General features: G+C 38.0%; 1 protein-coding gene and 1 non-coding gene across 3 annotated transcripts; both read right to left on the reverse strand.

The window, feature by feature from the left end:
* Positions 1-7,304: 7,304 nt before the first annotated feature.
* wg (wingless) lies at positions 7,305-15,570 on the reverse strand. Of its 2 annotated transcripts, none has more exons than XM_008194940.3 (4): positions 15,233-15,570; positions 13,130-13,395; positions 9,951-10,255; positions 7,305-8,517 (listed from the first exon to the last, which is right to left on the reverse strand). In XM_008194940.3, the coding sequence occupies exons 1-4, from the start codon at positions 15,334-15,336 to the stop codon at positions 7,942-7,944; spliced, it is 1,251 nt and encodes a 416-aa protein (XP_008193162.1). In that variant the 5' UTR covers positions 15,337-15,570; the 3' UTR covers positions 7,305-7,941. The 2 variants fall into 2 exon arrangements, with proteins under 2 accessions (XP_008193162.1, NP_001107822.1); NM_001114350.1 differs by having other exon boundaries at positions 7,942-8,517; positions 13,130-13,434; positions 15,233-15,336.
* On the reverse strand, positions 14,522-14,618 carry Mir3849 (microRNA mir-3849). Its single transcript, NR_038683.1, has one exon. It is a non-coding gene; the product is annotated as a microRNA mir-3849 (primary transcript).
* Positions 15,571-16,150: the final 580 nt, after the last annotated feature.

The following is a 16,150-nucleotide window of genomic DNA, read 5'->3' on the forward strand; positions in this document are numbered from 1 at the left end:
GAAAGTCGGAGTTCGTAACCACCAACCAGTGAACATTTCAATCAAGGTAAGCATAACGTGGAAATTGTTAACTCATGGTATGTAATGCTATCTTTGTTGGTCGTGACAGCCCTACAATACCCCACGAACAAGAACAATAACCAAATGACTAGCATAATGTATGCCACTTTTTTATAGGCAGCCAGGCTCATAACATGCATATTTGTCTAATTAACTCTGATCTCTTGAAAGCATGATTCGGCTGAATCACCAAACAAAGATTCATCTACCTGAAACGTAGGCAATTTAATGAGAAATTGAGCTGTTTCTCGTCAGTTTGTTAATCAATTAATTCAAAGAGATCAGTTAAAACGAGATACTCTCCCCGCCAGACCGGGCACTTTATACCCGGCAATATAATTATAATAAGAAGATAAAAACTAATCTAAATATAACCATGACTTAAAATTTAAGCTCTTTTAATCAATCGGTTCATTCAGGTTGCGTGATCGGAGCATGTCCACGGCAAATTTATGTCCCGGACCCATGAAGATGTCTTAACTGCCCCCCAGGAAGCGGCCGGTGTTTGGGTGGTCTTAGAAAAGCTGCAAACCTTATCAACAACATTACGCCAGTTCATTCGAAATCAATGTTTAATTTTCAAATTTCAATTTCAATTCTTGTTGAATTTAATAACTAGCTACTCATGTCGTCGCATGCAGCCACAAGTTTCAATCGCCGAGTGTATGTGTGCATCTATCATCCTATTAAAAGTATAAATTGCACAATAAAAAGCCAAAGTTCACCGCGAGTAAATAAAGACAAACGTTATTGCATCGGAGCCATGTAAACGTTTCAGCAATCCGCATTTTGTTGCAATATGTGCCGTAATTTATAAATTACGTGCAATAATCATATCAACGTTTATAGCACATTACGAGCCGTACCTGCAGTTGATTTTACAATTCAAGTGCAGCTTGTGTAGGCATTTGAGGATGAGTCGCGGCAAGAGGCTGAGGAAATCGAGAGCTCTAATAGCCATTAATAACACACCGCCAACGCTGTACCGTGCGAGACTTCTTAATAACCGATCTGTCTTGAGAAAAGCAGTTCCCAGCTCGCTAGCCGCGAGCTACATACGTGCTGGACCTTGCCCGTGAACTAAAACTTGAAGCTGCTTCGGTACAATATGATTTATGCTATAAAAAGAGATATACACTAACATACATGCGATCCTGAAATGACTTAATACACTCATATATTCCAAACAGATGCTCGTGCAAGAGTCAACATTATTGGGTTTAATAACTTGATTTTGTCAGTTCCCACTCGAATTCAGATATGCAGAAATCGTCGTGGAAGTACTGTATACTTTATTTTTTGCAAAGGAACACCAACGTTGATAATTGGCCGCCGCCGCCGCAGGATACATCGACACCTGTGCGACCTTCACTCGTTTGTAGTAATTTTTGAAAATTTATTTGGAAAATGACTTAATTGAATGAAATCACGGTGTGCATCCACCGTTGAGCTAATTAGCTTTTATAAACCGATGCCTATGTAAATATGCAAAAAATTAGAAATCAATTAGTGGATGAAAAACAGGTACGATTGCCACGATCGGAACGCAATCTGAATGATACGTATGGCTCTCGATTATGCTCAAATTAGCTGATCAAGAACATCGGAATCTCTACCTGCTCCTAATTAGAGAACGATTAGTTGATATTAGTAAATCCGGGTAGCATTTAAAATTCTGAGTGAGTCAGATAACACTTTCCGTTCGAGGAGCGTCTAGACAAATTCTTCAATTAATTTGCATACCTCCACCCTTGGTAAAAAATGGATGAGGTTTGCCCTGTTTTTGTGAAAATTTCATCGTCGGCGGGACGAAAGAGCTTTGCCGGCGAGGTGTGAGAGATAGAGACGTTGGGTGTTCGTTGGAGCAATTAGAACGCCTTTTGCAATGGCCTAATGATGGGTCACGCGGTCGGCTTGGAGCATCACGCGTGTTGGACCACCCAGACAAGAGCTGCATCACTGTGGTGGTATCATCTCTGCCCCCGTGAGCCGACATCGCACACTACCTTCTTTATTATATTATTATATAGATATCATTGAAAGTTTGATTCGGTATCAACCACCTGGAGATGCCCGCTGACTTGCAGATGTAGCGCTTGTCATCGGTGCTCATTTATCATCGTGTGAGCTGGACTCTCAGCTGATTAAGCTCGGATTGCTCCCGACTTCGCATTCGACTCTATTACTCGACATTGGTATAAATAACATGAGCATGTTTTGAGAATAAGCTTCGTTTTCTTTTTCAGTTAAGTTTAGATAGAAATGAGCCTTAGATCGTATTTTGACAAAAATTAAGATAAATGCAAAGCTCAAAAAGCTATATTCTTGAAAAACGTTTCTAGAAAAGTAATGTGTTAAGCAAAAAACGCTTGATTTCCTACTTTTACTCGATTTACGTGGTAGGTACACAGAATGTCCCAGCAAATTGTTAAGAGTTATTTTTATTTATTTAATTAGTGAGTTGAGGGCAAACAAGAGTGTAAGCCCGAGTTATGGTAAGTGCATGAATATGGTAATAATGGCCGTTATCCCTCGTTATTAATACTTTTTATATGCGAAATAAAAATTTCTTCATAAATTGTCTAAGAAGTTCAAAAGTTCTTATCCTACTGAGTGTGGTAATAAAGTCCTTACTCTGCTCAAAATTCTTAATCCACTGAGTATAGTAATGAAGTTCTTATTCCACGCAAAATAGTTGGAATAAGTGACAGTTTAGTGTTTTATCAAGACAAGAAATCTTGATGATTTGACGCACTATTCTTGTCTTGTCTTGAAATTCAAGACAAGGAAGAGATTTGTTCTTGACTTATTTTTTCTCGAATACTCAATTCTTGTCTTGCTAACAAGAATTTTGATATTTTTTAAATTTCTGAATTTATTAAGGCTTCGTACTATCATGTTTGGTTTGAAACAAGAAACATTTTTTATGCATCATTTACTCGTCTGCCAACTTCTCTGTAGTCAATATTTGGTACTTTTTTAAATAAGATGTAGAAATTAACAATTAAAAAAAATAAATAAATAAAAAAAATTAAAATTAAAAAACAATGTGGGTCATAAGCTCATAAGACTCATAAGACGATACCAATCGGCAATATATTATGAAAAACTAAACAACTAAAAATTTATAAAAACATTTATTATAAACTAATTTAGATATCAAGATTTGTAAAAACATATATGATGACTAAGAAGATGAATAAATTTAAACCTAGATGCTTTGTTTAAGAGAAATAGAAGTGATGATAAAGAAAAATAGAAAAACAAAATTGATGAGTAGATATTGAGAGTAAGAGAGCCAACGAAAATGAAGATAAACAGTTAATATCAGTTCAAACTAATAAAATGTGAAAACTTAAATTTTATTTTTTTTTATTCTTTTTTATTCTTCTTGTTATTATTATTATTATTATTATTATTATTATTATTATTATTATTTTTATGTATTTATTATTTTATTATTGGTAAATTTTGTTTTCGTAAAATATGGCTTTTTAGCAATAAACGACATGATTAAAACCACAATTCTTAAATTCTTGGCAATACTAAAATAATAGTAACAAGAACAGTTCTAGATTTTTGTGAAACACTATGAATCAGTTATCCTACAGCCGCAGATAAAGTAAAAAAGATAAAAAATGTTAGTAAAGCACCAAAACAATATGCGAGCAAATACAAAATTAATAGATACCTACAGGCTGACCCTGATGTTATAAATACATTAAGTCGCTGCATCATTTAAAATTATTTTTACGTATAAAGTGTTTTCAGAAATGAACTACAACATACAATACAAACTTAAAAAAAGTTTTTTTAAAATGAAACGGCCTATATCTTATAACATTTTTGAACGTAGCTTTTAATGATTATTTGAAACTTTTAATTGCCGCTTTTACATAGTTTTTGAAATATTTTGTTTTTTATCAAAAATATTGACTTTTTTAAAATATATTATAGATATACTAATACTATAAGAATGCCAGAGAAATAAAGTTTTTACTACATTTGTACAATAAGTACAATAGTACTTATTAATTATACATTATACATTAAGTTCACTAGTTAGTCTAGGTTCATAAAAAAATAATAATTTAAAAAATGGAACACTCTATTTTTCATATTAGACGTTTTTAATTATACCTAAGTATATCTATTCGACAATATACTGTGAGTCAAAAATTTCAGGGACCTCAGTTCGATAGGGAGACGTGAGTATTGTTGCAACAGAAAACTGAATTTGACGCAAGTGTAATAAAATTTAAGTAAGAACGTTTGTAAAACTCGCATTACATTGAGATTTTCATCAGTGTATTAAGTAGGTGAGCCGTGAAACAGCACCGAAGTACCACTTTAGTGCATGGGAAAGTCGCGCGCGCGCTGCTATCGCACACACGATCGCGCGCCATGCGGACAAGTAGCGAATTAACATTCATGTAACGAATTGAAATAATATGAGCTTTATATCTGAAAAACTCGCCACAGTTTAACATAAACTTCGAGCAAGATTTTTTTGTTTGTACTGCTTCTCACCCTTATTCACGAAACATTATGCCCGTGTTATTTTTAATAAGTTGAAGTATTCGTCTTTATGTTGGTTGTTTTGTTGCGTTATTTGAATAAAGTGAAATAGAATTTTTGTTATCATTGGTGCGAGCGTTGTTTGCAAATTCCTCCAGTTTTGGAATGCAGCCTCAAGTTCTCCACCCCGTCAGAAATTTGTTCAGGCGTGTGAACAGCTCGGCTACAGCCGTTCGCCTAACGTTTCATCAAAATGCTCTCGGCATTGTTTAAATAATTCGTATTAATTGTGAAGTATGGCCGCTGTCAGTGTAGGGAAACTACACGAGTTTTCTGGGTTCTGAATTATTCTAGATATTCTATGAATGTTTCTGACTGAAAAATACTCCGAAGAGTAGATCTGTTCGCACGATTTATAACGACGGTATGAAATTTCCTTAATTGTCGACATTTTCAAGAACTATTAATGAGTGGAGTGCAAGACCAAACATTTTTAGGAATGCTGTAGTAGGTCAGACAAAACAGACGCACTTTACTCATGCGAAAAGCTGATGAAAAATTTTACTTCATTTTCGTGGTCGTTTTTTTGTGAAACGGAAATATTTAACGACCCAAATTGGCCCATCATCAGCGGGTTGTTACCAGTCCGGTTTACTGGTAACCTGAGAAGCTTGTGCTCCGCCGTGTGTTGGGTATCGGTGGCTCGGGGATTAGGTAATGTCTGATTGATGAATTCATTAAGCCTTTTAGTGACGAGTTAATTAGCTGGTATCACTTATCATTAGGCGCAATTAGTCAAATGCCAAATTTACATCATCTCGAGCCGGCTGTGGAAAAGACTGATGATCAAAGAATCAATTTAATTATTCTGCTCAAAGTGCTCGACCGACGATTTGATTTCTTTTCGTCTGTCAATGCTTGGAAAAATCAGCAGACAAAAAGTCTGTATGGCCGGCCAGTTCATACATAAGTAAGCAAGTGTCGTAGTGTTAGTGCTTTTTGCTATGATGATATGTGATTATGGGACGCTTGATATAAACTGATGTCCCAAGAAATTCGTGGTTTTTACCTGCCTTGAGCATTACCATTGAAATTACACAGTGTCGAAGAGCACTGTCAAAGAAATGTTATAGTTGTTTTCATTCTCGTTCTCACCGTATAAATCTACCTTTTTATTAGCAGCGAAAAAATGTCCGCTTTGCAAGAGCAATGCATCAAGCATTTTTTGCAACAAACAGGGTTGAATTTTATTGGTGGCTGTAGTAATAAATAAATCAATATTTCCATGCTTTTTGCTCCCTTCAAGACTTATTAATAATAGATACGCGCCTCATCACATACCCATTTGTAGAAATTTTTAAACAAATACTTTTTAATGTTCTTTCTGGAACGCTCTTACTTTTTGTTTTATCTTTACTACAAAATGCACTTTTTGTGGCAGCTAAAAGCGGCCAGTCTGGGTCTTCCTGGCTTGGAGGCGGCCGAACAAATCCGAGTTAATGACGGACGCGTAGATGGAATCCGATGGTTTCTGAACGTCAAGAATATTTGTGACAATATTGAGCGTTCCCACGCTCATGGTCAAATAAGATGGGTGTCTATAAAGTTTTATGTGAAATTCTTATGCACGGTAGCAATATACCATGCGCAAGACTTAGAATCTTGATTTTTTCCAAAAATTAGACATCAATGTTGGTGTCAATTAAAAAACCAAAAGTTATGTCGCCGCGGCACAAATATGCAGATGCGTAATAAAACAAAACTGTGTAATTGATTTTAGTTAAACAGTTTTAAGTCAGCGTCAGAAGTTATATGGGTCATTGTAATTTGTAATTTATGAACCAGTTAGTTGCCAGACTTGGCTCATTAGTGATATTTTTTTAATGTCATGGTTCTCGCAGTGACATTCCCGTTTAAATTTATACCTGTGAATTATTTAGGTTTCTTCGACGCTGCATTTTCCGGGTTATAAATTATTTTAATGTTGAATACACCTCCCATTTTACCTGTAAATTTAACCCAACTATATAGGTATTGACGCTTCACTTCGGATAGGTATAAATAGTTTTTAATAACCGGAGGTTCGTTTCGCGTGCAATTTTTTTGTCTGAGTCCGGAGAAAAGTACATGTAAATAGATGCGGGCAGTTGTGTATTTCCCATGGCGTTGGTGAACGTCAATACTATTACCATTAATGAATATTTCGGTCGTATTTTATTGAAATGCATGTATGCAGGCTCAGAAATGATGAACCTGTTTTACTCAATAAGGCCAACCTCACGTATCAAGCTCAGCTGTCAATCAAATCTATATGTTCCTGTAATATGTTCTCGTTTGACTGCCCAACCGGTAAAATTAAAACAGCAAAAACTGTACGTATTTGTTTTACTAATTTTCGTCTTTTTTATTGTTTTTATTAAAATATTATTTCATTTTTGTATGTCTCATGACAAGTGCGATTTATATTTTTCGATAAATTTAATTAAACTAACTCTAATAGCGGCGGTCACCCCATCTCTCCAACATCTGTGCCCCTTTGTGATGAAATAACTGGGGTATTATAAAATTTCCGGAATTGTCGATTGGAAACTGCTGCTACGTCTAACCCTCCCTTGTTCTACTATCGAGTTCAGAAAGCGTAAATAATTTCAATTTATTCATACGCTTCAAAAATCGGATTGAATTAAAAGAACAGAAAAACTGACAACAAATTACATATAATTGTTTATTAATGATTTTATAGCAATCGAGAGATTTACAAGTACGTTTAATTATAAATAAAGTAATTAGAAAAATACTCGCTAATTATTATCTACATAAATAAGCTACATGAATATTTACAAATGCTAATGTACAACAGTTAATGGTCAATAAATTAATGCGATTATAGAACGATCTGTATAAGTCCTAAAGTGGTCACATATTCACACAATTTGAGATACACTACATGCTGATTTTTTGTATTTACATTCCATAAATAAATATGTACGTACCTACCTAATACAGAAAAAATAAAAAATGGCGTGGCCAGCCCGCCACGTAAAACTAATGCTTGTAGCGTAGAATATAACTTAGCGCAATATGTACAAATATGACTCAAAACAAATTTCAAATCAGTCTTTTACATTGATAATGTCAATAATAATTTCTAATACTGATAATAAGCGTTCGGCCTGTAATGAGTTAATACTGTCGCCGTGTTAACTCCCACCGGGCTCCCCTAGCTTTATTCACATCAAATCAATTTCAAATCCCTATCAATTTTAAGTAATACTGGAGAATACGAATACGTAAAAATAAATAAAACTTTAGTTCCAAGTGAATAAAGCGTAAAATTGGCAAATATCTAAGTACGAGCATGCTTTAAACGCAAGTATGTATGGTTCTTTTCGTTCGACACACATCGCACTTCACTTCACAGCACCAATGAAACGTACAGTTGCATCTCTCGAATACGACGACTTCCTGGGTACGATACCCCCGTCCGCAGCACATGATATCGCACCCATCGACACCCATCGAGGTGTCGTTGCACAGCCGCCCATGCGTCCCTTGAATCCCCAGCTTCGGGTTCTTCTCGCAGAAGCCGGGCGACATCTCGTAGTAGACCAGATCCTTGGTTCCGGGGGGTTTGTGCTCGGGGTTGAACGGTTTCAACTGGAAGCCGTACTTGTGCTTGCGGCGATTCTCCCTCTTACTGTGGATGCTGTTACTGGAGATCGCGTTCAGCTTGGGGTTCTTCGGTGGACGGTTCTGGTGCGCGTTGTTGTTGTTTCGGTGGTGGCCGGAGGCGGCGACATGAGAAGCGCCGTCGAAGCGGTCTTTGAGGAGGTCGCCGATCACTCGAAACGGAGGAAGTCGCATCCAACAAGTCTTAATAGTGCAAGAACCGGACATTCCGTGGCATTTACATTCTTGACGCATCTGATCCTTTACGTGCTGTAATAAAATAAACAGTTTTAACTACACGTACGCAATAAATGTACGTATGTATGGACAAATAAATTTTTACCTGATTAATTGAAAGGCGAATTCGGGTACTACGCACTAAACTTTGAAAAAACGCTTGAAATTGAATTGGAGGTCGTTTATTACTAAAGAAAGCATCGGTTGGTGCATTTGACGATATTAAATTGGTTGTAGTGCTTTTTCCTATCGTTGAAATTAATTGAAGACGATAAATAGCGGCAGCATTGGCTCTCATTAGTGTTATCGACTTCAAAGGCACATATCTTTAGCCAGAATTCGTGCAATCACGTCGAGAAACATAAACAGAAGAACGCGATAGTTAGACTGTCACCCTGAAAAATGACGTCGGCATCGCAATTTGTTAAAAAGACGTTTACGAGCGCTAGACTAAATAGTGGAAAATATCGGTCTCAATGAATATGTAAAATGCGACATTAATTTGAATAGGCAGCAAACAGTACAAACAACCAGTTTGCTCTCTTATTATAATTCCCGCAGTCCATCTCTAGAAACGACCATTATTTCCATTTTTCTCCGCGACTAATAAATTTTCCACTGCGACGTAAATCTTTTCGCGCCCGACTATTTCTCGCTAAAGTGGTTTATACGAAAGTAATTGCGCTAATTTACGTTTGGCTCGCGGCCGAAAGCTTGTCGCTGTGAGAAAATCAAACTGGAAATATGGCACACAATTTGACGATTCGATAGATGAGAATAGAAAAAGATGCGTATTGTCTGCAACTTAATAAACCGCTCATCCGCGGCCTAACGCCTTGAGCGAATGTCACTTTATTAGTAATGGGCGGTCTTCGCGGCCAGTAACAAGTTAATATGCATTTTAATAAAACTCGATACGACCACCCGGTAGTAATGACCACTTTCTGCATAAATCAAACCTTTTTCTCACACCAGTCATCATTAGAATGTTTTAATCGTACATAAATAATATTTATTTTCAACGACAACTCGTTTCGTTTTTACTGTTTTTGTAAAATCATCTACAAATTGGAAGTGATGTGGAAAATCAATCAAGAGAACAGCGCCAATTTGTTGGGAGCGAAATTGTGGAAAAGGATCAAAATTCGTCGTACGTACGACGTGAAAAAGCAAGCGATGCGATGTAATATGGCACCCTACGGGTCACAGTTGTCCTTACATGTACAAGGGACGTCCCGGTGTGAGACACTGTGTTACACGAATAATGCTGCCGTCGGAACATGTGTTCTAAGCTGTTGGCTGATACGTGTATCTAAGGAAATTGCAAACCGACTAAATCGAATCCAGTTTTTTCGCTTTCTTGGGATCCATACCGACGCGTCATGAATTAATTTCGCTCGATTGCGACCGCTTGCGACAGCGCAGCGAGTGTTCGCCAATGTCCCGAAAAACAGCTCAACTCTTACCCATCTTCCGGCCTCGTTGTTGTGCAAATTCATCTTTTCTCGAATGGTTTTGCCCCTTTCGCCGGCGTCGACAAACTCCCGACTGACCGTGAATCCGAACCCAATATTATCCGAACAGCCGCCCCATTCGAAATCTCTGACGCCGGCAACGGCGGCCCCGCCGCCGTTCCCAGAAACATGCGGCCTTCCTTTGTAGTGCGTTTCGCAGTTGCACGTATCTATCGAACCTTCGCTGCAAGCTCTGGCGATCGCGTGGGTCACCGCAGCACTCGTTATCGCATAAATGAAGGCAGTTTCCCTGCATCCTGCAAGAGAGATAATTAATTTTAATAAGCAGCGAGAGGAGAGGCTCCGAATGGCTGTTATTGAATTTTTTGATGTCCATCGCGACAAAAGCACGAACAAACGACGTGAGGGCTCGATTAGCAAACATCTGGACATGCGAGTCCTTTATGTGCAACCCTTTGACAAATTTTAATACGTCGTAAAAATGTCATTCGACCCGGCTAATGGATGTTGAGGGCACTACATCAAAAAGATCAAAACATACAGATTGACAGCGAGGCTTTAATCATAGGGATTGTCTTAAAAGAACCGAGGAAGTTAAAGGATGACTCCCTAGAGGGAAATTGCTACCTATACAAGCCCTTTTCCGGTGCAAACCGAATAATATCAAAATTCACCATCTGGGATATTAGAAAATTCCTTTCTTATTCACAGCGTGATGGGTGGAGGCTCGGATTTTATTGACGGGATCCTTATTTGTGGTTTACAACAAAAACACAAAAGAGGCGCTTTTTGTGAGTGTGAATGTGCGGCGACTCAAATGTCCATAAAACAGTTAATTAACATGTCTTAAAATTAAAATATTTTAGTGGTTTGTAAACCCATCGCCCAATATTATTAAAAAAGGCAAACAATTCGACCATTTTGCCGAACCCCCGAATTCAGGTTAATAATAAACATTGCACTCCCAGATTTATTTTTATAAAACGTACTTAACCCAGTCTATGTTTATTATTTGAATCTTGGCAAATACAAGACACGTAGGCATTGGCAATAAACAATCCATTTCTACGGCATAAATCTCTCTCCTCGATAAAATTCACGACAGTGTGGGGAAAACGGCGAAAAGTACGCACGGTTTCGTCAGTTTTGTCAAACGTTTAAAATTTGCATGACAAGAGCAAATCCACAGGAGACAACAAACGTGTACAATACCTGGATTATAGACACACATACCTCGCTTTATTTAGGGAACACATGTTTGCCTATCGGCAGATGGTTTAAATGTTTATTGTCAATAATCGAAGTTGTCAACTTAAAATAGTGGAGACGGTTTCCCCCCTTTCCAAGTCTTGTCTTAATTTCCCAATTCAATTAGGGGAATAGATTTTTGTATCGTGCGTATCGCACTCGGTAAATCATGGATTTATGTACGTTCTTTAAATATCCCCGACCGGATTTAGAAACCTTTTAATTATTTCTGGACCATAGTGAATATTATACGTGGATGCAAACGACCGCGTCACTTGCGTTATTAATTTACGTTAATTAGAATTACGTAGGTATAATCCGGTTCGGAACGACCATCTAGAAAACCGATGATCACTGATCGGATACCTACTCAAATTACCGATTAATTGAGACTAATAGAGAGAGTTTATCGGATAAAATAACAAATAGCAGGTCGAGTTTTGTAGATCGATCGATAAAGAACTACCCGAAATACCACTTTTTCGGTCGCGACCGCTTCATACCTGACTTTGTATCTAAATTGGTCCAATTTTGTGCTGTCTTTCAAATTATTTTAATTAAATACCTGACAAATTGATGTTTTCAAGCTGTGTATTAATAGGACATTAACCAAATTAGAATAACGTGTAGCCGAAGTCCACTCAAATACTTGTGCCCGCTTGCATTCGATTTCCCACAATTAAAGCACAAGATGTGAACAGCGTATCTATTATCGACATGATACTGCACCTACGTGTAGTATAATTATCATCCATCACAATAAATTATTATTGATTATTATTCTATTAATATCTACTGTTACACTGAGATTGAGAGGTTTAATAAAATCATTTGCTTATTGTGTCTGGCGCGGTTAGAATCACATCTTTTGCGATTATGATTTATCCGGTTCGATAAGTATCCGAAGAAAAAATCGATGTACGATCAATAGCTGGCATTTCACGACGCGTGACAACAGATTCCTTTCTTTAACACGGCCATAAACATGTAGGTTGTCATATTCGACATTGCGTGACTCAAGGCGATCTCCAGCGTGTCTTTATTTCAATATCGGTGCTATTGTTTAATTTTTACATCGGATCAATCGATAATAGACCATCTACGACCAACATTGACACTATACGTTGGCATAAAATATAAAGATCGCGTGTGCCAGAGCGCTACAGGTGTCCGGTATTGTACTCGAACCAAGTGGCAGGTAAATTTTCATTTCTCACACAGACATTCATGATTTAGTGCGTCTGGTCCTAGCATTTAATAAAACTATGCGATGCATTATTGATTTCTAGTCGCTGCTGCAGCCAAATTGCTGAAAGTTTTCGTGAAACAACCGTGACGTACCTATTTGTATTCTTCACGAGCAGTGCTACCGTCCATAAATCTATAATGATGGATGAGAAGGTTCGTTTTTCACAAAAGTTGCTAATAAAAACATCAAGCTAAATTAAACCATAGCGCAATTTTGCCTTTTTAACCCACAACACCTCTGAACACTGCTTTCAGGTGGACAAATAATGATTTATCGCTTGAAATTACAACTGATCTCAGCTGCCACCACATAATGCGTTCACGCATCGGATATAAAAGAAATCCCTAATTTGATTTTCCATTTACAAACAGGATAGAAGTGTAAAAGTCGCACCACCTGCGGAAACATTTTACTCCTGTTTCCCTTCTAAATAATTACCGTTTTTGTTAATTACCGCGCATTTCGGTTTGATGAAAACAAAACGAGCTTAAATTCGAACGGTGGAGTGAAAGCCATAAAAACATAAATCTCGAAGAAAGTGGGTTAAGACGTTTTATCAATCAAAGATCTGCGTACGCTGTAAGCTGTCAATCCACAACGCAATAAACCACTTAAACGTGATTGTGGTGCACTCCATAAAAGTCTTTGTACACTTTCAAAATAATTTACCAACCTTTATCGACTATTTTTCCGAACAAGTTCTTTCCTCGAGGGAAGGCTCTCGTCGAACAGTTCCAGCGCTGATTGCGAAACTGATGCTGGCACTCGTGAATCGCATTATTGGCACCTTTATGTAGAGCCACCAACAAGCCGGGATTTTCCCGAGCCAGGCGACGCTGCTTCCGTCGCAGGGTGCCATGGGCCGACGAAAGGTCCATGTAGACACCTCCGGGTGATATTGGCGATAGATTGTTCGGCTCGCCGGCTTTTGCAATGCCCCTGAAAACAATTTTTTCGCAAAATTTAAACCCAAGGCCGCTACGGTGCGGTAGCATTAAAATAAAGTAATTAATACGAGCGTGGATGCCATATTTCAAGATATAAACTTAGTTCGTACTTAAACGGTCATTAAGTTTAATGCGGCTGTAAATTACATCTAGCATACTAACACCATATACTTATTGCACTACTCGAAAAACAATTTGTATTAAGGGGCGAAATTTATGTTGAATATTTTGAGCGGAAAATTGTGTAAATAGGTATAGGCCGCGCATACGGGCGAATAAATAATAAAATAGCCGGCCACTTTACAGCTCTATAAAATCAAGTTTTTTAACTAATAATCACTTAAGTTGTGGTCATTTTTTTCTTAAAAATTGTAAGCGAGTTTGTGAGCTAACAAACAAAGCTCTTATTTGGCGACAACTCTCGCTCATCAGTTGACCAAATATTTGTCAGGACAGAATTTGAGTTGTGTGATGTAGGCAAAAACTAACCGATGCTCCTCATTATAAGAATTTGAGAAATATTCGAGAGCGATTCCGATTCCTTGCACGATTTAACAGCAGCCTGAACGTAACCAGAAGAATCTTTATATTAGTCCAGCAGTGGCGTGTTTTTTTGTCGGTCCTGGTGACATACCTTCGGCGAAAGAATCTCAAGATAAGGGGTTAACGTATGGCCGAGACAACAAGAATAGATAACAGTGGATGATCGCCGTTCTCACGCTCCGTTCTTATTTCACCCGTTACATCATTTTTCGAATTGTGCGTTTCGCAATTAAGATTTAGATAGTGTTAAATCTTCACATTCCGAACCATAAAAGTTCATATCTCTTTCCCAAAATTTATAAGCCTATAAAGCTGCGAACTGGTCAATTAACATTTTTCAAAACAACCAAAAAAAACCAACCCTACGCCGAGACCATCAACAATTACGCTGCAGTGCGTCTTGCATTGAACCGCGATCATACGCTTGGTTGAAACTAATGTTCTTGTCATCCCTAAATCTCGATCAACCCTTTTTCCGCAGCATATCGGCTCTACAGACAGCTGAGATATTACAAGTCGCTATGAGACAAATCACTAACCGAAATCTCAAGTGTCCGAACTAACTTAATCGGTGCTAGTTTGTTCGAAAAGACGACATTTCCAACACAATGCTATTAATTTGAATATAAACAACAGCACTATGGTTAAAATGTCAGCATTTCGAACAGTTACGACAACAAAATGATTGCACGCATAATTGGCGACTCTGAGTTTTCAAATAATGCGATTTCGGCGTGTTACTCGCGGAGACTGCAACGTGCGCGCAGGCGAGCAACCCGTCGCATCGATTGCACTTTACGCGTACATTACCGCAAAAACGTTTAACTTTATTTTCGGTTACGTAACGTGTTTTTAATACATTTCGGCCACATTTTGTCATTTTTTAAGTAAATAACAGTTACACATATTCCTGCAATTTAAAATTAGTAAACAAGGATGTAGGACGATTTGAACAAAATAGATGCGTTTTGGGCAAAGAAAATTGAATGTGGGTGAAAGAAATCGGAGGTAGCCGCGTGTGCAGCCCAATTTTCACAAAATGAGTCGTTAATAGTCCGGCCACATCTTCATGGACTGACAGTGAAGATTTACAGAACTCACTTGGTGCCCATGTAAAGGTTGTCGCGGCGCATATCCATCAAAAGTTGTCAGCTACCAAGCAAAGTGATGAACGATCCTCTCATTCGTCAGTACAACCAACCCAACCCAATTAAAATTCAGCAAAAGCTCTCTCATTAATCGTTTCATAAAACAAGCAGCAAATTCATTCAAAAAAACGAACGTACCACCACATGGAGCCCTTGCCGCGGTTCTTGCTTCTGGCGTTGGTAACATCCCCGAGAGCGGTGAGCACAAAGAGATTCATCACGAATATCACTGTCACCTTCATAGTGTCCACCCGCACACACGAACGCAAAAAATAAACAATATCACCTGTATCTGACTATTTACTCAGCTCGAGAGGGTAGAGTAGGGGTGGTTATTGTGTCCGAACATAACCGACCAAGTACGAGTTGTTACCTTAGGAGGAGTCAATTTTTGTTCCGACCACCCACAGCAGAGTTCTTTGTGGCACTGAGCTTTGCACTGTGGTGCACGTGTGGTCCTGGACACGTGGAAATGCACTCCTCCCAGCTCGGCCTCGGAAGCCAATAGCAGCGCTAGGACACGCCTCAAGACAAACCTCTCGGACGCGGTACCCGCCATTGCTAAGAAAAATGCGCCGGCCAACAATCACCAGAATACGAGCTGAACAACAAAACCCAACGATGAGATGGAATTCCTTCGCTACATCCTCTACTCAAGAAATTATTTTTTACGAATTGTCTCTCAAATTCTTACTATTCATTCAAGAATATAGTTTTTCCAAATAAGTTCCAAACCAAGTCTTTTAAATGATGTTTTTCCGCCGCTGCTTCGGAAGATTACTGTGTAATTTTTGGGAAGAAATACCGTTGCGTCAAGGTGCTTGGTTCACCTAATTAGCGGTTGGATGAAAAATAATTAAAGATTTGTATTAATTTTTTCGGTTGATTATCGACCATCAAGCGGGGAAAAAAGCGGACAAATCTTGCGGAATAACGACGGATGTCTAATGTGAAAGTAATTATTTTATAAATAACTACTGAAGTAGGCACTTACGTAGCTCGAGCATTAATGTCCGTATAAATTACAACACACTATAATTTTCTTTAATGGGTCAA

This window comes from Tribolium castaneum, chromosome 5 (genome assembly GCF_031307605.1).
Source record: "Tribolium castaneum strain GA2 chromosome 5, icTriCast1.1, whole genome shotgun sequence".
NCBI lineage: Eukaryota > Metazoa > Arthropoda > Insecta > Coleoptera > Tenebrionidae > Tribolium > Tribolium castaneum.